Source organism: Ornithorhynchus anatinus, chromosome 9, assembly GCF_004115215.2.
Source record: "Ornithorhynchus anatinus isolate Pmale09 chromosome 9, mOrnAna1.pri.v4, whole genome shotgun sequence".
Classification (NCBI taxonomy): Eukaryota; Metazoa; Chordata; class Mammalia; order Monotremata; family Ornithorhynchidae; genus Ornithorhynchus; species Ornithorhynchus anatinus.
The window spans coordinates 38230162-38254519 of NC_041736.1; the positions used below are offsets into that span (position 1 = coordinate 38230162).

Genomic DNA, 24358 nt, shown 5'->3' on the forward strand with positions numbered 1-24358 from the left:
GAAGTGACTTGCCCAAAGTCACACAGCAGCCAAGTGGTGGCAGGACGAGAACCCAGGTCCTCTGGCTCTATGGCCCATGTTCTTTTCACCAGGTCACACTGCAGGAAACAAAGTTGTTTTGAACCAAATGGGAAGATGGACTCCATCACAGGGGTAGATTATAATAGAACAGCTCCTTAGGTCTTGAATTGCCTAAGTTTAGTTTCAGGGCATTTTGCCAGAGGCAGTAGTGATTTGGGTCGTTACCCTGTACTAAGCACTGGGATAGATACAAGCTAATCGGGTTGGACACAGTCCATGTCCCGCGTGGGGCTCACGGTCTTAATCCCCATTTTACAGATCAGGTAACTGAGGCCCAGGGAAGTGAAGTGACTTGTCCAAGGTCACACAGCAGACAAGTGGAGGAGCCCGGATTAGAACCCGGGCCCTTGTGACTCCCAGGCCCATGCTCTATCTATTAGGCCAAACTGCTTTTCTATTCCCACCAAATGCTGCAGGGGAGGTTTAATAGTAACAGCTGCTCTCTTAATAAAAGCATGAGAGCAAGTATGTGCTAGATGTCGTGTGCGCTTGTGGGAAAACACAACAAAAACATTTCCTTCTACGAGTTGTAACCGGTCTCACTCCTGCCAAGCCAGCAAAACAGCACATACGTAAATGATATTTGTCTCTCATTTTATTTTCGGACGGATGGTAACGTTACGGATACATGACTCACAAACATCGTAACATCACTGGACTTTTGAGAACTAAGGCTATTCTGTGGGCTATTTTTCATATTCCAACGTTGTTGTTTTTGTACAATGAACCTGAAAAATGGAACCCAAAAAACCCCCCCAAACCCCCACGGTCCATTTCTGGAAACAAACCTTCTGATGGATGGAGCTCAGAATTCTTTAGAGGATCCCCTCTGAGGGGATAAACACCACTTGATAAATGAGTTTATTGTTTCTGTTCTACTAATACTAAACGCGAGCCCCTCCAGTTTCTCCAGATGTTGCCACGAAGCGGTGTTTTTCCACAACGGCGAGGACTAGTGCTCACAGTCTTCAAGGCCAAACCTGCTTGTTTGTTTTTCTTCTCCAAATGAGTCAAAAGAAAGAGACCTTTATCAAGAGACTTGAGGAAGAAACAGCCCGAAAGGAGAGAATCAATGGGGCCCTTAACCAAGGCACTAAAAGCACATCATTTGTAGAAGAAATGTAAACGACTCAACTCCAGGAAGCTCACTTTAGTAGAGTTGTCACTCTAAGTGCACAGAGGCTCGGCTATGGCAGTCAGAGAGCTTGAAGATTGGGCAGATACACGAGGTCTCTCTGCCAATGCTATCCCGGAAACAACAGCTCCTTCTACTCCCCCAGCACTAAATCTTCCCATCCGGCCTCGTTGGAATGATTTCAATTCCAAAGCAATTAATGTAAAAGAGTTTACGTGGAGCTGTTTGAGTAGGATCATAGCCTGCATTCTTACAGGGTAATGTACAAAAGAAACCATTCCCTAGGAGCCTTAAAATAAGTCTCTCCTTCACTTGGACAGAACTGGACTTCATTTAGTAGGTGCTAAACCCACACCTTGACCTTCAAATGCATCCGGAAATTTAACGAGGCATTTCGGCTTCCTTTGATGAATCGGTATATTTTTTTAAACGGTACCTGTGAGGCACTTACTATGTGCCAAGCACTCTACTAAGCGCTGGGATAGATATAAGATAATCAGGTCAGACGCAGTCCCTGTCCCACATGGGGCTCACAGTGTAAGGAGGAGGGGATGGGATTTAATCCCCACTTTACAGATGAGGAAACTGAGGCCCAGAGATGCGACTTGCCCAAGGTCACACAGCAGACAAGCGGCGGAGCTGGGATTAGAACCCAGCACCTCTTACTCCCAGGCCTGTGCTCTATCCATTAGGCCATACTTCTTCCTATGAATATTGCATCACCGTTTATGTTCACTGAAGCAGCCTCATCAGTGATGCCAGCTTAGATTTGGGCAGAGGACGCGTGGCTTAATGGACTCACATGCTGGCAAGCTTGGAGCACTAAAGCCCATGCATGGGTTGTGTCTCGGACAAACCAGGCTGGCTTTATTTAAAACTTCACAAAATGGTGAATGGAAACCATTGCAGTTGGACACGCTGGGGAGAAAGAGCCCCCACTATGTACAGATAATTATGTGAGATGTGGCGAGGGGCAGGGATTGAGTGCTCAGAGCGGGGATTTGAGAAGGAATGAGAAGAGGAGAAGCCCGAGGGAGAAGCGTGCCAGAGGGGCAGGATCGAGACGATGTACCTGTCTTCATCATTTGCGTGTTCATTCAAAAAAAACAACACTTTAATTTTAAAATCTGTTTAGGATTCCGAAGCAGAGAATGGCTATTGATTTTCTTCTTAAACGTTTAAAAGTTTCTTAAAAAATCAGGAGGGGATGGGAGGAACATTTCAACGTGGTTAAAAATGCGAACCGACTTTCATTTTGCTGCTGGGGCAGAAGATGAGCTTTTGGCTTTGCCAAAAGGGGGAGGGTTTCACTACCCTTAGAACCACCAAAACCTGACCCAGGAAGTGGGGAAAGGAGAGGGGGTCCCTGCTCTTAGTGTCTGTAACTTTTTTACTCTGAATTCTCCTTCTTGTCAGGGGAATATGCTTTGCTGTTCACCTGAAGGATATTTTTCTCTGGAAAAAAAAAAAAGATGATTTTCTCTGCAGGGGTCCAGAGAGTTAAAAGTGCATGAAATTAGATGGGAACTGTTCCCTGAACAGGGAGCTATGTGAATTTAGACAGCGGCTATAATCTCCGTTTGGGAGGGTAACATTATAAAGGCCTCCAGGAGAGAAAGAAAGGTCTTTCTTGCCTTCCCTCCCATCACAATGAGATCCTAATTGTCAAACTATTTCTGCGCTTCTAAATATAACCGGAGGAAGTTCGTTGAGACCAACCTAAATTAGAAATCACTTTTATTAAGAAGGAAGGTAAAAAAAAAAATGCATGGAGTAAAACAGATGGCTTAGAGCACATGTGCGTAATAACTAATTAGTAGCTATGAAAAACAGCTGTCCCCTTGTAAGGGACAGTTAAATATAGGTTGATGCTTTTCTGCGGGGCCCTAGACAACATGTCCGAATGCTAATTTCCAACCAAACCCTTTCTCCAACGGTGCCCTGCCCGGCTTAGCCAAGCGTTTCTACAAGAATGAGCTCCATAAATTAAGCTCACAGTGTATTTACCTTTCATGGCCATGTGAGGAAAGTACCGCCAGGCAAAGAAGAGGTTGAATTAAGAGGCGGTTGTTCATGCCAGCCGAGGGTACGGAGCAATAAAATGGATCGGGAGGTTGGTTAAATGCTGAAATCAAGACGAAAGATGGATACCCGCTAACGACTGCTTCATAGTTTCTGTCGCTGTAACCTCCGTCCCTGTTATATGATGAGATGAGGGGAGACCAACCCCAAACACAAAATTAACAGTGTTCCTTTGCTTCGCTAGGGTACCGGGCAACTGGATCTTTGGACTGTCCATTGATGGTAATGTTTAAGGGAGTGATTGTCTGGGGTCAAATCCAACGGGCTACTCCTAGTGTGTGAAGGGGTCTGGTCAAGCCCGAAAATGGTCAGTGTCAAAGGGCATTCCTGTAATCTCTGGACGACCCCGGAGATAAAATCTGATTTGTCAGTGTTAGAGCCGGGCGAGACCCTAACTTTGGCCATCTGATTTCAGGCAACTCACTACTCTGCTCGCTAGTTTCAGCGGGCTTCCCGAAGTCAGAGGTGCACTCTGAACCAATGGAGAAAACTCAGCATTTTCTTTCTCGGGTCAAGCCGTAGAGGACGGCAGATGTGTTTTAACAGACAGGCGAGCCGATTCCGAGTCCGTGTCTCTTCCCCGGCTTCCTTTCAGATAATTTTCACGTAAACAGTTCTCACTGGGAGAAGGCCGCATCTGCCGGCCAATGGTTAGCTATGCATTTGGTAGGCCGGGAGATGGGGAGGAAAGAGGAAAGGAAGGAGGACAGAGAGGATAAGACATCCCCAGAGAGGGCAGCTTGGAAAGAGAAGATTGAGACTCTTACGTACCTGAGGCAATCTATAATTTTCAAGTCTGGATGTCTGATTTGTGCCAGTGGTTCCAAGCCAGACCAAGCTGCTGGATGGATCTTTTGGACAGCGGGGTTAGAGATTCGAAAAACCCGCTATCTAACCTGGCCTAGCAACAGCCTGATGATTGTTCGATTACCCGGCAAGAGTTATTTCACAGTTACAACCCTCAGTTGTTTCCTGCCTGCTACAGTAGCATCGACATTCAGAGATTAAAAATCATTTGTTCATATGGAGCGATAACTAGGAATTCTTTTTTTTTCCACAAAATCAAGTGCAAAATGTCTTTAACAAATAATGACGGTAGTTATAAAGATTGAGGATTTTCATGCAAAAAAACGCTTCCTGGCTTACAAAGGCTACGGACGTCTCAAAAAGCTGCCCCTAGGAGCCTGCCTGGCGAATTCGGGACCTTCATTCGGCTTTCTTGAGCTCTCCACTCTGTCGTTTGGCTAAGAACCTGTAACATGCCAGTTCGATGAATTCCAGGCCACCGAATATCTTCTCCTGCAGGACAAAGATGAGGATCCAAGTGACAAAGTACCACCTGGCCAAGCTGCTGAAGTACATGAGCACGACCATAGCAGGGCTGAACAGTGACCAGTACAGGAGGGATATCCACTTCACCAGCAGGACCCTGGTCTCTGACTTGCAGGGTGGAATTGTGATCGGCCCCGAGACTTCAAAATTCCTCTGCCCCTCGTAGAACGAGCGAAGCCGCTCCTCTTTCTCCTCCCATCGCTTGTGGCACCAGACCTGGAGCTCCTCTGTGGAGGCGGGCAGGAGGTCCACTGGATACCGGTGGATGTGAAAGTGGATCTCCTTGGGGAAATTTCCTTCCAGGAGGTGTTTCTCCGTCTGAGGGATGTTATGAGGGTAAGCCACGGTGATGTCGTGGATGGCATCGAGGTTCCGTCCTAGGGGTTTTAGAAAGAGAGAAACACGGTCAAGGCGATGGCCCGCTTTTGGTTGCAATACTTGGAGGCTGGGGCGGAAAACCTTCGTGGCCTAGTGGACAGAGCACGAGCCGGGGAGTCAGAAGGAACTAGGTTCTAATCCCGGCCTCGCCGCTTGTCTGCTTTGTGACCTCGGTCGAGTCATTTGTCACTCATTTACGCCACACAGGTCATTTACAGAGGGGGGAATCATTTAAAAAGAAGACTCTAACTGTAATTCTTTGAAAGCCTCGAGAAAGACACTGCTAGGTTACTGAATGATCCCTGTCAGTGCCATGCTCGATGCAAGACTCGAATAGGGCTGGGATACTTCTGTGGGAAACGAATAATTTTTGAAATTAATGAAACTCAATACGAAAGACACAGAAGTGAGAGTAAGCCGGTTTCACTGATCCTTACTAGCGAGGAACAATAATGGAAAATAGTCTGTTTGACTGTAAGGGCTTCACCGGCTAGACATGTTTCGACCTGATTCTACACGGAGAAAGCCTGACCCCCAAGGACCACCCCGATGTTTGTAGGGATAGCATCAGTGTACACAAAACCAACATTTTGGAGCAACAGACCATTAACTCAGTCTTCCGGCTCAGGAACCCTGGTTTCGGTACTGTTCACTTCGGTGAACTCTCGGTGTCTCCTTCCCTGGATGGCTTGGGGTAAGTAATCGTCAGAATCCAGGTAGGCTGGCACAGAGCGGCACTGGGGGCAAATGGTATTTGTAATGGTGTTTATTATGCTCTTACTATATGCAGAGCACTGTACTTAGTGGCAAGAGAGAGAATCCACAGGGGGTAATTAGACCCTGTTCCTGTTCCTCACAATCTAAGAGTAGAAATGGAAAGAAGGGACTGGAGGCAGACATGCCAGGAATGATGAAATAGTAAAACAAAACTCAGAGAAATACACAAAATAAAAATGAATTTAGTATGGAGCCGTGGCTAGAGGAGCGGCATTTCAGGGTCCTCTTGGCCTACAGTTTAAGACACACCCATAGACACAGCAAGCAGTAGAGCAGCCGGAGGTTTAGAGGAGGTCCCAGGCTATGGGTCCCTTTTTCTTTCCAGCCTGGGTGGTGGAAGGCAGGATGAGATGGAATCTCCTCGATGGTTTGGAGGAGAGCCGGCGTCAGGGGAGACAGGGTGGCTCAATGCCCACTTCAGGGAAAGGTGAGAGCGAGAGGCAGCAGATTTCGTTCCTCGCCCGGTGCCAGCACCTCTGGGCAGAATCTGTCTAACCAGCAGACTCTGGCCCACTAAAAGCTATGCACAGGATACGCACATCTTCCCAAAGCATTGCTCTGTACACATTTCTCTGGCCTTCAAAACCCTCCACTGGCTCCCTGGGTCCCTCCACAACAAGCACAAATGCCTCCCAGTTGACTTCAAGGCTCTCCCCAAACTCACCCCAGCTTATATCTCTGCACCCTATATCTTCTCTTGCTACTCTCCAACTCACTCTCTTCTTCCTCCCACATCAACCTTCTGAGCTGTTTACCTTGCTCTAGATTCTCCCGCCTCCATCTGCTCACTCACACCTTTCCCCAGTTTGGAATTCCCCCATCTCCCAAATCTGACAGACTACAGCCCCCCACATATTCAAACCCCTCCTGGAAGCCCACCTCTTCTGACATGTCTTGCCCAATTAATTCCCAGCATCCCAAGTCACAGACACCCAGCAGCCATCTCAGGGACATACATACCTACTTGTTCCCATGCTCGGTGTTTGTGTCAACTGATCGTTCCATTATTTATCTGAATTACTCCATTTGAAAATATTTTTTCAAATAGGTGAGGAATATAAGTAGGGAATGGGTCACTTGCTTGCTTTGTATTTCCCAAGTGCTTTGTACAGTGTACTGAACCCAGGGGGTACTTACTATTACTACCACCTGCTGTTACCGCTTTTAGGTCACATCTCCGATGAGAAGCTTTCCCCGATTAAGTCCTCTTTTCTTTGGCTCCCTCTCCCTTCTGTGTCATCTATGAACTTGGATCTGTCACCTTGGGGCATTTGGTACTCACTCCACCCTCAGCCCCACGGCACTTATATACATAACTAAAATTATATATTATCAATTATTTATTTACACTGTCTGTCTCCCCCTCTAGACTGTGAGCTCGTTGCGGGCAGGGAACACGTCTACTCACTTTGCTGTACTCTTCTCTCCCAAGTGCTCAGTTCAGCCCTTTGCAACAGTAAGCGCTCAATGCCATGATAATAATAATGATGACGGTATCTGTTATGGGCGTGACGGATGATTGATAACGCTTCTACACATACTCTACCTGGAGGCCCCAAGCCTATCGTCTTCAGATCATCCAATCTGAATTGTGATAGAAAGTTCTAGTAGTGATTGCGACCAAGTGGAAGTCGAGTGACATTTTTTTACTGTGCCCTTTCAATTGTCTCAGACAAAGCCTGTCACACAGTGCTCCAAATGCCAGATTTCAGGTGCCACTCCAAATGTTACAAAGGAGATTTTTATACCTGTTCTTGACTCTACACCAGAACATCCGATAACATTCTCCATTTTAATGCAAGCGTTGAAAGGTGGGCCCAAAATAGAGCTACCGATCAAAGAGGGTCTCACCTTAAGCAGCATAAAAGGCTGCTGGGTTGTAGCTAGAACACAAAAGTAACTCATTTGCCTTTAATTGGATTAGTGCTCTCTGAAATCATCTCCACCTCTGAAACCTAAGTCTTCAGTCATAGATATTGAAAATGCTAAAGAAACAGACAGTAAAAAAGGGATTTTAATTCCCTAGTCTGTAGAAGGTCAGGGTGGATGGGGATGACAAACTTGAGCCAATTATTTAATAGCTGTTGAAAAGAACCCATCTCCAATCTATTATTTAGGTGGTGATCTAATGGACCCCCATTACAGACCCAAACAAAAAGGGCTAGGGATGACCCACTGTGAACGTGTCACAAGCCAACCCTCTTCACAATTCGACCGAGCCGCAGAGGATTTTGCCAGATCATCTAGGCCCACCCATGGCCATAGTTTTCCATTGCTTTCGTTCCCATCCCTTGGCACCAAACACCCTGGGTGAAGTTGAAACTTTAGAAGCCTTCATCATCCCTCCCCCTACCTCCAACCCAAGGCTACTCTATACTGGGGCTGACTACTGCTTTTGTTTTAAAAGGGAAAATGATCTCCTCAATGAAAGGAAAAATAACCACTCCAAACCACTCTATACAGCAGCTGCTTTCTTGTCTTGTCCCAATTCCCTTCTATTGTTTTGGCATTGTCACCAGGAGTTTGGGATAAGAGAATCAGCATGGACTATTGGATACAGCATGGGCTCGGGAGTCAGAAGGACCTGGGTTCTAATCGTGGCTCTGCCACTTGTCTGTGGTGTGACCTTGGTCAAGTCACTTCACTTCTTTGTGCCTCCGTTACCTCGTCGGTGAAATAGGAATTAATTCTACGAGCCCTATATGGGACAGGGACTGTGCCCAATCCTATTGGCACAATAGACACTTTACTGTATCCACCCCAGTGCTTAGTTCAATGCCTGGCACAGAGCAAGAGCTGAACAAATGCCACAATTACTAGTATCTGCAGGAAGGTGTTATGTTCTGTTTTGTAGCCCAATGCAGAAGCTGAGTAAAGCCTGGGATAATAAGAGAAAGAAAATAGCTACCCAAGAATTGATCAATCAGTTAATCAGTGAAATTTATTTAGCACTTACAGTGTGCAGAGCACTAAAAGTGCTTGGGAGAGTAAAATACCACAGAGTTGGTAGACATGTTCCCTTTCCACACGGAGGGAGAGAATTCCAATAAAATTCTGTTTGTATTGTATTCTCCCAAGTGCTTAGTACAGTGTTCGGGAGACGTAAGCGCTTGATAAATACCGTTGATAAGAAGCTTAGAGTCAAAAACATGATGAATGAGAGACATGAGGAGCAAAGCGGTTGGGTGTCAGGTATGTCTCAACTCTCCCCCTCTAGTCTGTGAACCCGTTGTGGGCAGGAAAGTGTCTGTTATTTTGTACTCTCTCAAGCACTTACTACAGTGCTTTGCACACCATCGATAAATACGATTCAATGAATGAATGAACTCTGTTGTATTATACTCTCCCAAGTCTTTAGTCTGGAGGTCTGCACACAGTAAGCTCTCAATAAATATGATTGATTATGTTTGCATGCTTCTGTCTTTAATATCTCTAAGTACACCGTGTCTCAGTTCTAAATCTGCCATTAAGTTGGAAGATCTTTCAGGACAGGGACGGTGTCACCTGCTTCTTGTGAAACTCCCTGCAATATCTAATTTTATGCTCTGTCTGCAGTGACTGAATGCCCTGGTAAAACGGATTATCCTGGAAACAAATTCATTCAATCGTATTTATTAAGCGTTTACTATGTGCAGAGCACTGTACTAAGTGCTTGGAAAGTACAATTCAGCAACAAGTAGAGACAACCCCTGTCCACAACAGGCTGACTTACATGGCTAAAGCCTAAAACCCAGGTCATAGACTTAGTTTGGAGTCTGCAGCACAGCCCCAGCTACTTAGACAGCAAATGTAGAACCTTAATTTCTTCAGCCTGAGGGCAGAGGAGAATTTGAAGAAAGACAGTTTACAAGTGCCTTCTGGCCTAATCAGTATCAGCACCTTTCATTTCCAAGTGTTCTTTCCACAAGGCTATGAAGCTTCTCTGCACCTCAGTTTTCTCCTCTGGAAAATGGGGATTAAATACCTGTTCTCCCTCCTACAAACACCGTGAGCCCTTAAAAGGACAGGGACTATGTTCTACTTGATAATCTTGTATCAGCCCCAGTGCTTTGTATAATGCTTGGCCCATAACCAGTGCTTACAAATACTATTATTATTGTTAATTGTCTACTAGAATTGTACTAGAATTGTATTAGGGATTGATAACGATGTAAAATAATGATTCCCTGACATATTATTCCGAATTGAGATGTGTTGTTTAGTGTAGTTAAGTCTGCTACTCACGAAATTTTGCCAACAAGAACACTATCATGATGGGATTTTTCAGTACCTTCCAAAAGTCATATGTGACTACCTATGGCTCCATTAGAAGAAGGACTACAGTTCATGAATCACCTTCAGTTATTCAGAAAACATGGCTCTACCCATTATAAATTGGACAACTATTAGAAATACATCTTGTAGTATTTATTGTCTTTTCTTTACCCCACTGTTGATTTTAAACTAAACAACTGCATTCACGAAATTTGTTACAACCTATCCTTTATTTATTCATGACTGTGGGAGGCCGTCTCGACAGGCCTCAGGAGGTCACCAACCTGAACGATCCATTAAACTGGAAGACTGTGCATGAGGATGATTCCAAGAAGGCAGCTATTAAACCCAAGTTTTATAAATACAGAATCCAAGTCAATGCTCTGTGGTAATTTTGTGTTAACACCGGAGAATGGAAAGTCTAGCAATCAGGAGTTCGACTGTGTAATTTTGCAGGATGACTTAGTGGAAAGACCACAGGCCTAGGTGTCGGAGGACCAGGATCCAATAATGATTCTGCCACTTACCTGTTGTGTGACTTTGGGCAAATCACTTCTCTGTGCCTCTGTTCCTTCCTCTACAAAATGGGGATTCAATACCTGTTCTCTCTTCTGCTTAGGCTCGGAGCCCCGCGTAGGACCTGGTTATCGTATATCTACTCCAAAGCTTAAAACAGTGCTTGGCAATCAATCAATCAATCAATGGCACTTATTGAGCACTTACTGTGTGCAGAACACTGTACTAAGTGCTTGGGAGAGTACAATATAGCAGTTGGTAGGAAGTTCCCTGCCTTCATGGAGCTTGGCACATAATCAGTGCTTAATTTATTATTATTATTATTATTATAATCTTTGGAGGGGAGATAGGGACAGTAAAAATCTGGAGGAAAAACCTGGGTTGAAAAGCATAAAGCGGCATCATGAGGTCTCCTTGGACAGTGTTGTACAGCTTGCGGGGACATGGGGAGAAAGGAGAAGAGAACCATTTGTTACCTGACCTTAAAAATCACTGCTGTTCGGTGCACTTTGAAGCACTTACTTACAGTTGGAATCAGCCATCTAATCAAACTAAAAAGGGCCACAGCAGGGAAGTCCTTTAGCTTTATTAGAAAAATATACATGATTTTACCAGACTTTTGCTTGAGCCATTCAAAATCTATTAGGTGTTCCACTTTGTAACATTTTTAACACTTATCTTTTGGGAAAAGGGTACCGTCTCCCATGCGATTGTACTAGACATTTTTCTTTCTGTCTAATGGGAAACACAGCGTGTGTGTGTAAGTGTGTGTTTGTGATGTGTTGTGAGTGAAAGAGAGGCTGTCCTTCATATTAAAAGGCATTTTCCTAGCTCAGAGGAAAGGCATAAGCAATGGGTCAGAAGTAGAAGAGTTGTGAGTGAAGGGTAGTTAGGAGGTCTGTTTGGGAGGAGAAAACAGTTTGATCTGGGCTTTAAGAAGAGAAGAGCTAAGAGGGGAGTTGGGTGATGGAGAACCTTGAAGCCACAAATCAGAAGATTTTGTTTTATGCAAGAAGTAATCTTCTAAAAAAGGTGGCATTAAGGACACACTGAAAGACGGCAGGCTGCCGGCAGGATCAGAAATGAGGTTCTTGAAGTAGTCCAGCTGGTGGGGACAAGAACATGGGCCAAGATGGAGACTGTAAGAATGGAAAGGAAGCAAGGAGGTTGGTGGAGGTATAAATCAGTGGTAGGAAAGTTAAAAAGGAGAGAGGAATTGGGAGAGATGAGAAATTCCAAAAGAAGAGTGAATTGAATTATAAATCCATCAAACTAACCTGAAGGGAACTATAGGAAAGTGAGGAAACATGTAATTCCATTTATCAAGTACAACTTCAGAATCTTCAGTATCTATAGCTTTTCCCTCACATACGGGAAGGGATGTCTTTACTCATTTTCCTCAGATATCAAAGTTATCTCTCTGATTCGCATGCTACCTACTTACATGTTTTTAGATTCCAGATAAAAGTCCTGGCCTTGTAATTCATGATGAAAGGTCCCTAAAGATACATTTTATTACTAGTTAAGGCAAGGTTCCTACAGTGATTTAACACCGCCTAACATGAAGAGAAGATAAACTTTTCCCATTCAGGTAGGTTGGAAGTTAATCACACCTTGAGGGAACTGTAAGTTCTTAAATTTTATGGAGCCTTTCCAGGGTAAACAACCCCCAGGATAGGAGAGGCCAGAATCATATGTCTTAAAAATGAATTTATTAGATGGGTGGGACAGACATGCCATCAAAACTCAGATTTATTTTTAAACCAGAAATCAAACATTTGAGAAGAGCAAATGCACAAAGGGAAGTAAAGTGTAGGGGCCAAGAGGCATATGTGCCTCTTCAAAGAATTATGTGTTGTGAAGACAAAGTCAAATTCCACAGGATGTGGAATTTAAAAACTTTCAAAAACATGTTCCAGGACTCTTAGGAAACTCTATCTTCATCATTCAATACGCTAAAAAAATTTATGTGGTTATATATATATATATATATTTATATATGCACTCTAACCTCATTGTCCAATTTGGTAAATAAATGATGTGGATATACAGATATTTATATATATACTACACACATATCTTAATGGGGTGGGTGGTGTTAGGATAAAATATTGACTACACTTTCATTTTTGGCTAGATACATCTCTTGCCAAAAATAAAAATTAATAGGAGGTTCCATTATATAGGCATACATAGTTCTATCTCCAAGAACTTAATGCAACCACCTATCAATTCTGCTCTCTCCTTAAGTACAGAAATAGCTAGATTAATCCTCCATTTCTTTGTTTTAGAAGAAAACTCCCAATACATCGACAGCACCAGGCCCAGCAATGCAGCATCTAGAGACCAATGGTTAGCAGAACTGTGCTAACAGTTGTGGGGGGAATCAAAATTATCACCCTCAACAAATAGTGTGTATTAAGTGATCACATGTATTCCACTGGCATTCCTCCTTAATAGATTTCCTTCCCATTGACTCTGGGTTGAAGTGAGTACAGAGAAGCTGTGTGGGGAGAAGAGAAGCGGCATGGCCCAGTGGACACAGCATGGGCCGGGGAGCTGGGTTCTAATTCTGACTCTGCCGACGGCCTGTTGCATCACCTTGGGCAAGTCACTTAATGCTTCTGGGCCGCAGTTTTCTCCTCTGTAAAATGGGGATTTTACAATGGGGCAGATCTTTCTCTGCCTTGGACTGTGGGCTCCATGTAGGAGACGACCTGATTATCTTGTATCTGCCAGGGCACCTGCTACAATGCTTGGCACATAGTAAGCTTAAGAAATACCACAAATATTATTATTACTATTACTAGTCTAACTTTGATGCTGGAAGTTGCCTTCCTTTCCAGAATCCGCTGTTTTGGATTCTGTCTTGTCAACTGATGATAATTGTGGCTTTTGGGTGATGCTGATTTAAGCTGTAAGCTCCTTATGGGCAAGGGCTGTTTCTGCTAATTCTGTTGTACTGTACTCTCTCAAGCTCTTAGTACAATGTTCTGCAGATAGTAAGTGCTCAATAAATAGTATTAATTGATTGATTGATTGAAAGAAGTCAGATGTGTCACTGAGGTGGGCCCGGTCCTCACAATCACTTAGATTAGCCAGCACCCAGCTTTGAAATCCCTTCGGTTTGGGCTGAAGTCTGATAATGATAATAATGATAATTATGGTATTTGTTAAGCGCTTACTATGTGCCAGGCACTGTTCTAAGCACTGGGGTAGATATGAGATAATTAGGTTGTCCCACGTGGTGACTGAGGCACCGAGAGGTTAAGTGCCTTGCCCAAGGTCACACACAGCAGACGAGTGGCGGAGCCAGGATTAGAACCCAAGTCCTCTGACTCCCAAGCCTGTGCTCTTTCCACTAAGCCACGCTGCTTCTTCACCGCCCTGCCACAACAAATTTTCTAATAGTTTTTCAAAGACTAGGGCCGGATCCAATTTTCGACTTCCCTATCTGTTATCTTATCATTGGTCCTCCCAGGCTGCTTTTATTCACCAACCCCTAGGCAGCACAGTGACTGGTGAAGCAGGTAGATTAAATAGGCATCTTGTCCCACTTAGGGTTATCTTAGATTTCACAGCAAAGGTCCTCCCAAAGTCAGCAAGTCTTGCGACTCACAAACCTTTTGAGGTGTCAAAGGGCAGAGACAAAATGAATTGACAAACTACCTCTCACATATTCTTCGGAAATGATCTTTCTATAATGTATCGTCATCTATCGTCAACCCATTCCACCTGTAGGCCCCAAAGAAGAAATACGGACTCTTCCACATTGGAATGCCACACTCTGATTTATACATGAGTGGGGTTCACATCTGTCTGGAAAATACAAACCGCATGGCAATAGCACAGCGCAAAACTCTAGCCGGTTAGATTGCTTAAAGCTAAAGATGCTTCCCCACCAAACACTTCTACTACCGATAATAATAATGATAATAGTAGTAATAATTCTGGCATCCGTTAACTGATACTATGTGCCAAGCACTGTATCGAGCCCTGGGTAGATACAGTATATGCCGATCGGATGACATCCGTGTCTCACATGGGGTTCGCAGTCTAGGCAGGAAAGAGAAAAGGTATTGCATTTTCATTTTACAGATCAGGAAACAAGGGCACAGGGAAGTGGAATGAGTGAAGTCACCCAGCAGGCAAGTGGCAGAGCCAGAATTCGAAGCTAGGACCTCTGACTCCAAGGCCTTGAGCTCTGTTCATCAGGCCATACGACAACACAGAAAACAACATAGACTAGTTTCGTGCCCTCGAGTGGAGTGCAGGGAGTGAATCCCGGCATTCTATTCTTTGGTTTCAGTGGGGACTTCCTGCATGGTTCAAATTCAGTCTATCATCCAGGTATGGGGTGGAAGCATCTGTTAAAGGTGCTAAAGTAGGATGCGGAAGAAGGTGCTCCATACACAAGAGCAGACCCAGCTTAGAATTTAACAAAGGGAAATTGGCCCTTAGTAACACGCATTCCCTAAGCCCGAGAGGCAGTGGGGTTGTCATGTCATTCTGACTGCCCAGCACTTGGACCGGGGCATCAGATTCCACCGGGGAGGACATTCAGTTCTCCCGTTGCCATGACGCAGGGAAAGAGAAGCCTGGAATCCAGGGAGAAATCACAGAAAGGGCCAAAGAAACAGACCACGGTCAGTTTTTATGAGGGACAAATTCTCATTCTCCTGAGACTGGGGAGAACAGTGAAGTTATTCTTTCAAACAGAACATACCAAATGGATCACTCATCCAGGATTATATGATGCGTGAAGGATCTGAAATGAAAAATTGAGGAAAAAGTATCTCTACTGCGGCCGTAATCGTTCTACTTAACCAGCTTCGGGCCACGGGGTTCATTCACTGCTGATCATGTCATTTGACCCATTTTGGGGGGCTTCGGAACAAGGGGCATCAATCTCATGATCCCTTTTGGTGCCAACTCCATTCTCCAAATGGCTGCCGCTTTAGAGAGCAGGACTGATCCCCTTGGCCCCATAAGACCAGTAAAATTGCGGAGTCATTTCTTTGGACGTCAGATGTAAGTTTCACCATCCGCTATCTATGTATGTATTGTCCCGATGTTCAGGGTGTTTCCTTTAGGGTCAGTGACACCTATAGGATTACATACCAGAAGGACACAGCCTAGCACGCCAACCTCCGTCTCCAATCAATAAATCGATAGTATTTGTTGAGCACTTACTGTCCCTGGGAGAGTACAACATAACAGAGTTGGTAGATGTGTTCCCTGCCCACAGTGAGTTTAGTTACCCCGGTGACTGACATGCCATGGTTACGAGTTTGGTACCTACTGGTCTTGTCTTACGCCATCGAGTCGTTTCCGGCCCACTGCGACACCACGGACACAGTTCTCCCGGAACGCCCTCTCTCTATCTGCAATCATTCTGGTAGGGTATCCGTAGAGTTTTCTTGGTAAAAATATGGAAGTGGTTTACCATCGCCACCTTCCGCATAGTTAACTCGAGTCTCCACCCTTGACTCTCTCGCATGCCGCTGCTGCCCAGCACGGGTGAGTTTTGACCGGTAGCAGATTGCCTTCCACTCGCTAGCCACTGCCCAAGCTAGAAATGGAATGGGTAGGCCTCTCCTTGACTTTCCCTTCCTTAATCAGGACTGGTGGAGTACCGGAAACTCTCCAGGTGCAACCCTGAGAGGGGGGTACCTACTGGTACTAGAATTTATTTATACTTAAAGTAATTTCTTGTTTCAAATGCCTTTGTGACTTTCTCCAGAAGCTCTGAGTCAATGACATTTAAATCATTCAAGAACATGTGAATCATTTATACATGCTGCTATGTGAATGGGACTGGACAAGGGAGAACTCGCCTTATCAAAAATCCTAATAGAAAGTAAAACAGGTTTAAGATTTGGGAGATATGAAAAAAAATGCGGCCACATTTACCCATTCTTGAACTTATCTGTTCTCTGATGCGTAGGTGGCAAGGACATACTTAACTATTCCTTTAACAAATTTTCCATCCAAACAAGTGCGCTTTCCATGATTTCCCCTTTTTTCCCCCCTCTGTCTCAACCCGATTCAACCATTAACTATGAATTGCTCTTTGGATACAAACTGACCTTTCATTATTTCATAACTGTATTTATGCAAGGTCCCAGGCAACACCTCAATCAATCTATGGTATTTACTGAGAGCTTACTGGGTACACAGGAATGTACTAAACACTTGGGAGAGTACAACAGAGTTAGCAGATATGTTCCCTGACCACATGGAGTCTACAATCTAGAGGAAGGCGCAGACATTAAAACAAACTCCAGATATAATAATAATAATTATGCTATTTGTTAAATGCTTACTACGTAGCAAGCACCGTTCTAAGCGCTGGGATAGATACAAGGCAATCAGGTTGTCCCACGTGGGGCTCACAGTCTTAATCCCCATTTTACACTTGAGGTACCTGAGGCCCAGAGAAGTTAAGTGATTTGTCCAAAGTCACACAGCTCATAAGTGGCGGAGCCGGGATTAGAACCCATTACCTCTGACTCCCAAGCCTGTGCTCTTTCCACTAAGCCATGCTGGGCTGTGGGGCTGAGAGTGGGGTGAATATCGAGCGTTTAAAAGGTACAGATCCAAGTATCTAGGTGATGCAGCAGGGAGAGGCAGTAGGGAAAATGAGGGCTTAACTGGGGAAGGCCTCTTGGAGGAGATGTGATTTGCACTGCCAGCACTGCCCCAGGGAAGGGAAGTCCTGACTAAGCAGGCCACTAAAACAGCTGTTGAGCATTAAAACTGGGTGAGTTGATAGCCCCAGTAGCCTGCCATTTACGTTCCGCAGTTCAAAATGAAATGGAAAACAATGTCATTCTGGATTGTTTACTGCTAGAGACAAAGTTGATCCTGCCAACACATGTGGATTACAATTTCAACTCCACTCGGACTTGAAGCCATCAACCCAGCCCCAGACCTTGGTTTCTTTCCCCTAATAATAATAATTATGGTATTTGTTAAGCACTTACTATTTGCCAAGCACTGCACCAGGCGCTGGAGCGGATACAAGCAAATCGGGTTGGACACAGTCCCTGTCCCACGTGGGGCTCCCGGACTCAATCCCCATTTTACAGATGAGGTGACTGAGCCACAGGGAAGTAAAGTGACTTGCCCGAGGTCTCATGGCAGACACGTGGCATAGCCGGAAGTAGAACCCATCACCTTCTGACTCCCAAACCCATGCTCTATCCACTATGCCATGCTGCTTCTCTAGAATTACGGAAGTATAAACACAACAAGGCCTACTCCGTTGGAAATGGGGAGACAGACAGGGGAAAGAACAGCTAACCCCCGACACGATTCCACTCTCCAATCAGCAGTATTTATCGAGTGCTTACTCGAGCACTGTGCTACATGTTTAATTACAAGGGAGTAAGTAGACATGATCCCTGCCCTCGAGACGCTTTCCAACTAGCTCAGGAGACAGAGGACACAAAATCAATTGAAGGTAGGGGAGGCAACCACATATAAAGACCAAGTGCCGTGGGGCGTCCATGGCGGGGAGTAGCCTAAGTGCTTCTGGGGTGGAGGCCAGAGAAAGAGTCTTGACCAAGTGTAGTTTCCCCCCTGGATCAGCAGAGACTTTCAGGGTCAGAATATAATGATGCTAATTCCATGCCCTCCTAATTTGATTTTGTCAACCAGTGGTATTACTGAGTGCTTGATTTGTGTGTTCACCACCTCTCCTGGCTTGGTCCTCTAGAATGTAAACTTGTTAAGGACAGGGAAGCAGCATGACCTAGTGGATAGAGCATAGGTTTAGGAGTCAGAAGGTTCTAATCCTGGCTTTGCCACTTGTCTGCTGTGTGATCCTGGGCAAATCACTTCACTTCTCTGTGCCTCAGTTACCTCATCTTTAAAATGGGGATTAAGACTGTGAGCTCCATGTGGGACAGGGACTGTGTCCAACCTACTTATCTTGAATCTACCCCAGCACTTAGTACAGTGCCTGGCACATAGTAAGCACTTAACAAATACCATAAAAAAGATACGATAAAGAAGCCAAATAATATGAAAAAGTGAAAGCATCAAGAAAAAACCCTCCAATAAGCAGCTTCTTTAAACCATTTTACGTGCCCTGGATATGTTATTTTTCAATACATGAGTTACCGGGTTGGTAATTTTCAAGGGGAGACTCACACATATGGATACAGGTGTGCATGGATGCATGTATGCATGTAAAATCTAGATAAACTAATGCAGCGTAAAATGTTGGCTCAGACCAGTTTTATACTTCACTTGTAAGAGCAATTGTAAAGAATGGAATGTCCCTTTAATTTCAAGTCCAAGAGATTGTCCATTTCTACATTTCTGTATTTCACTTATTTTCTAATCAGTTCCTGGGTGCCCTGAAAAATATGTTACTAACTTTTGAACTGTAAGCACCAATATACTACGGAATTATTTTAAATGGAGCTAGTTTTTCTCTTCCTTGGGGACTCAACTAATCAAAAATAAAAGGTGATCTGAAATCTAAATCCTAAACAATAAGGGGATGGCATTAATTCTAATTTCCTATATACCTACTCAAATATCCCATATTTCAAACAATAAAAAACTCAGTATATGGTTTGTGATGACTGATCTATTACTCACTATAATTTAAATAATCCAACAGAGAGACATCAGAACTAGGCTTATAAAGCATTCTGAATAACAGACACTTAGGTCCGTGAAAGGCTAGATGGAGAAGTAATTTTATTATTCCTAATTCTCTTGGTACTAAAAACGGTTTCAACCAGACCGTGATACACAAGTGGACAAATCTTATTAAATTCATTCGGTCTGGTACTTGGGGGAGCCATCTTAATCAGAAAGGGATTTAATGAAAAGCCTTACTCTTTAATTATGACAGACTAATATTTATCCACAAAGAAGAATTTGTTTCAGGATTAGTCCAAGACCTGGAAAAAGCCAAGAGACGTCAATTTAATAATGAATGCCTAATTAAATGATAATGGAACCCTAATTATAATGTATCGCTTTGTCACGTGGATGATTTGTTTAATACGACGGCTCGTCACTGGATTCGTAAAGGAAAAACTAGACAAAATGAAACCACAAAGAGAAAAAGGTATTTGGAGGTATTCCATGTTCAAATTCCCCTTGTTAATGTGATTGAGGGCTATTTCAATTATACTTGTTTTCTTTTGAACACAAGATGTAAACAAACACCTGGTTAAAATGGAATAATTAGTCTTCTACCATAGACTAGCATCATTTGTAAATCATGGTTAGGTACATAATTCAGGCCACCTGCTTCTTCTTAAGTCACTGCCCTATCCATTAAACTGCCAATCTGGGGGCGGTACTGATTTTCCTAAATGTCAATGACATCCACATTCCAGCCACCCAAGTCCGGCGACAGAAACACTGGAAAGATATGGAAACGGAAAGCGCATTTGGCAGCTGAATGCTTGGGGAAAAAAAAAAATTCCCTGGCTCACCTGGTTACTGCAAATCCAAATTCAGAAGGTATTTTTTCATTTGTAGTTTAAAAACAAGCTACGGCAGACCACTAATCAGAGGGAATGGGGTGGACGGCAGAATGATTTGAATGGGTTTTTAAAAACAGCTTTCCTTTTCAAATCAAGGTGTAAAGCTTTTATTTGGCTCTTGGGCTTAAAGAAAGCCCCTATTTTCAGATCTTCTGGGACACTGAATCCTTGTCTAGCTTGGAGTGTCACCAGTTCGAGGGATGACAACGATGTCTTCACTCCCAAAATAATACAGACAAAAGCTGCAATCTTAAGTGGGAGCGGGGAGGGAGGAAAGGAAAGCGGTAAAAGAGAAAATCGAAGTCAGCCTGCCAAAAAAAATTATTGCACGTTATCCTCCTTCCTCCCAAATAAAACAAAAGCATCCACAGCAGTGTTAGATCCTTAGCCTGCATTGAGGTATTTTTATTTACCTGGAAAGGAGGAATTGTCTCCTTTAAAGGGCTTAAATTTCAAGCCATACGGACTTCTAGGGTTGCTAGGGAGCAGGAGATGGAGGAAGGAAGTGGGGATGAGGAAGGTGGTGGGGAAAGGAAGTAGGGGTAGGAAGGTAGAGGGACAAGGGGGGAGTTTGGAGCCAGGGGGATGGGAGGAAGTGGGAAGCTGGGAGGTAGGGGAGGGGCATCATTAGACTCTCACCCACCCAACCATTACCAGCATTGATGTTGGCATAACATGAGGTAGAAAAGTTCTTTCCTCAAATCCAACAGTCTCCTCAGGAGTTGGTGTGACCGACCTTACCTTGAAGCAGAACCGTGGGGACCGCAGGAAGTGGAGTCAAGTAGTCAGAAGGACCTAAACCTTTGTCTATTTTTATTCTCAGTAAAGCCCCATTCTAAGTTTTCAAAAAGCAAAAGCACAAATACTGGTCTCCACCATATTATCTTAAAATGATCTTCTCAAAATGTCAAGGTTGACAGCAAAATCCACTTAGTGGCACTTAAAAGTCCCCATTTTGCCACAGCATGGGTTCCAGTAGCCAAAATGCTTTTCCGTTTCTGAGATGCATTATATAGCAAATACTGTTTAATCAAAATTTAACCATCATAGGGTGAACACGCTGCTGAAATTGTGACTGTGCCCAGGGAAAAGGACTGAGTTAAGGAATACTGACTGCCCTACGAGCTAGTTATCTGAGCTTGAGAGAGTGCCACTGAACCATACTTGCTGAGTGGTGTAATGAATACATAATTCTATTAGGAGAAGGAGGGCAGTATATTTGCATTTTAAAGTGACCCCTTTACTAATTACTGCAATAAAATTAGTGATGCAATGCTGGGATGGCACCAGCCTTAAAGTGAAATAAAATTGCTTCTTGCCAGCAGGGTTACACTGGTTTGTCTCATTTTTTTCTTTAGCTTTTAAAATGCATTAAACTGCTAGGTATATCAATAAGTGCAATTTCCTTCAATTATCTGTTTCAGCCACCATGAAATAGAAAACTGCAGGAATGTTCATAAATGGAGAGATCTGCAAGGTGACTATATGTAGAGTTTCTAGAGCCCTTGCTCTATATGCGCACAGAGAGATGGATGCAATTCTATATTTTCAGAGAAAGGTAACCGCTTACAGGTTGAACTTAAATTAAATGGTACATGCTTTGACTTCACCATTACCAGTATGAAATCGTTCACCCACAGGGCCTCCGTTCTTTCTCCAGAAGAGAAAATATACCTTCCCATAGAGCTCAGCTCCCTTCAGTGATTAGCCTAAGTGTTTCTTTTTCTCTTCATCCACTGGAAAACACAATTAGTCCTGAGGCTTTTTCTAAACTGAGGGTCTGCACTAATGACTGAAGAAGTCTTGCATCACTGTTATTCTTATCCTGAAGGGAGGGTGAGGGGAGGAGGGATGCAGTGAAGGAGAAGAGAGGAGGTACAGCAGAAAAAAGAAAAAGAGAAGGAAGGAGAAAGGAGAGGGTATAAGAGAAAGGAGAGGAGAGAGGAAGGAAAGAGGAAACAGGCTGATGAGGAGGAAAAGGGAATGAACAAAGGGGAAATTCAAGAGAGAGAAGGGAGAAAGAGGAGCTCAAAAAGTGGTGAGACAAAAAACAGGTGAAAAGATTACATTTGGGAATCAGAGGTGTCTTTATTTGGAAAGATCTTTCTCTTTCATCGAGTAAGAGCCATGAACATATGTACAGCGGTCTAGTGAAAATATCTTCTCAGTTGAAAGTTAGGAATAAGCACGTTGATAGGATGTGAAGTGAGAAATCCTATCAGTTGTACTTCTCCAGGGACTGGGCCGGTGTGTTTATGAAGAGGGGATGGGACAGCTCCAAATCAATCAATCAATGAATGGTATTTTTCGAGCACTTACTATGTGAAGAACATAGAACTAAGCATTTGAGAGAGTGCGATACATCAGAATCAGTCAGACACACTCCCTCCCACCAGTGAGCTCCAACTGTTCTCTGTCCTTCAGGCTGGGTTCAAGGGGAAATCTCAGAAGTGGAAGAAGTGTCTGATAGCTCCCAAACAAGCATTATTATTCATTACATTTATTAAGCACTTCTTCTGTGTAAAGCCTTGTAGAGTACCAGGTACTGTGAAAGGGTACAAGGATAATCCTTTACACATAGCTCCAGGCTTCAGTGGCTTAACCATTGGTTTTCAGCAAGCCTGTCCAATTCCAATATGGTAACAGATGCTTTTATATCTATTCTGAACTTTTTCAATGCTTGGGGAAGCAGCATGGCCTAGTGGAAAGAGCACAGGCCTAGGGTCAGAGCTCCTGGGTTCTAATCTCAGCTCTGCTCCTTGTCCGCTGTGTGGCCTCGGGCAAGTCATTTAAATTCTCTGGGCCTCTGTTCCCTCAACTGTAAAATGGGGATTCAATACCTCTTCTCCTTCCCCTTTGGATTGTGACTGTGGGACAGAGACTGCGTCTGATCTGATTAACATGTACTTTTCCTAGTGCTTAGAACCGTGCTTGTCACAGACTAAGCTCTTAGCCAAAACCACAATTATGAATATCCCCTCCCCCCATAGTTGCTCTGAGGAAGGGAAAAAGCCCTTCTCCCCACCACCACATATGAATCATAGTAAGTACCAGGAGACAGTTGGAACCCTGTGCTTTCAAGAACCCTGGCCTGTCCAGGATCTCTGTGTGTGTGCTTTTTTTAATGGAATTTGTTAAGCGCTTACTATGTACCAGACACTGTGCTAAGCACAAGGGTAGAGAGTCCACAATTGGGTTGGACACAGTCCCTGTCCCACATAAGGCTCCCAGTCTTAACCTCCATTTTACAGATAAGGTAACTGAGGCACGGAGAAGGGAAGTGACCTGCCTAAGGTCACACAGCAGACAAGTGATGAGCCAGGACGAGAATCCAGGTCCTTCTGACTCTCAGGCCCATGCTCGATCCACTAGGCTACGCCGCTTCTCTCCTCACAAGTCTCTGGCTGGCTGGGTGCTGTTGAATTTTTAACCACTGCCCTCCGGCCCCACGGCTGTCCCTGACCGGTGCTCACTGCAGCAGCTACCTCACCCGCTTACCATCCGGAGCCGGCTCTCCTTCCCGCCCCTGCAAATGTCACTAAGGCAGACCTCCGTCTCCGCCACTCAGCTTGATGGAATTTCAGTTCCCCTTAAGTCACTGCTTAATGCTAGTTTTAAACCCCATTCAGATCAAGATTCAGTCAATCCTTTCATTGATGGAACTCAGTGAGCTCCTACTGTGGGCAGAGCACCGTACCGAGAACTTGGGCAAGTGTAACTGTCTACAGGGTGGCCTTGCTTGTATTCCCCTCCCCTGGCACATAGTAAGCACTTAACAAGTACCACCGTTATTATGATCATTCCAGGTCTAAGGCCAAGGGTTCTCTGGTGATACTGTTCGATGCCCGTCTCTCCTCAGTAGTGGGGTGTCTGGGTTTCTGATCTTCTTACTGGTTAACCTGGAATGTGACACCCTCTGTTTGATGTGTGCTATTTTTGGCTCTGCCTTGGATTAGGTGGCTAGGTTAGGAAATCCTAAGAAAGGAGGAAAGGGTTTTCCAGCCTTACAAATCTGAAAGTATTTTCTTCAAGGCATCACTAGCCTTGACAAGGACAATTCACAGGTTATGCATACTGATTTTTCCTTTAATCTCGGTATTATCCTTACGGGCCGTATCCCAAAACATCTTGTAAGTATAGAATTTTCTAAAAATAGAAAAGATACTCCTAGAAGCCTAGGGCAATAAAAATACTAAATTCCCACCTAGAGATTAGGCTGGCCCGGAATAAATCTGCATATAGTGTCCTGCAGTGGCACATTTTACAAAGAGAATTAAAGCCATGAAAT

At 44.1% G+C, this 24358-nt stretch overlaps 1 protein-coding gene across 1 annotated transcript in view; it reads right to left on the reverse strand.

The window, feature by feature from the left end:
• Positions 1–2936: 2936 nt before the first annotated feature.
• LCLAT1 (lysocardiolipin acyltransferase 1) overlaps positions 2937–24358 on the reverse strand; it is a 201084-nt gene continuing 179662 nt past the window's right edge. The window contains 1 exon segment of the mRNA XM_029072100.1: positions 2937–5007. Coding sequence (XP_028927933.1) covers positions 4505–5007 — 503 coding nt within the window. The 3' untranslated portion in view covers positions 2937–4504.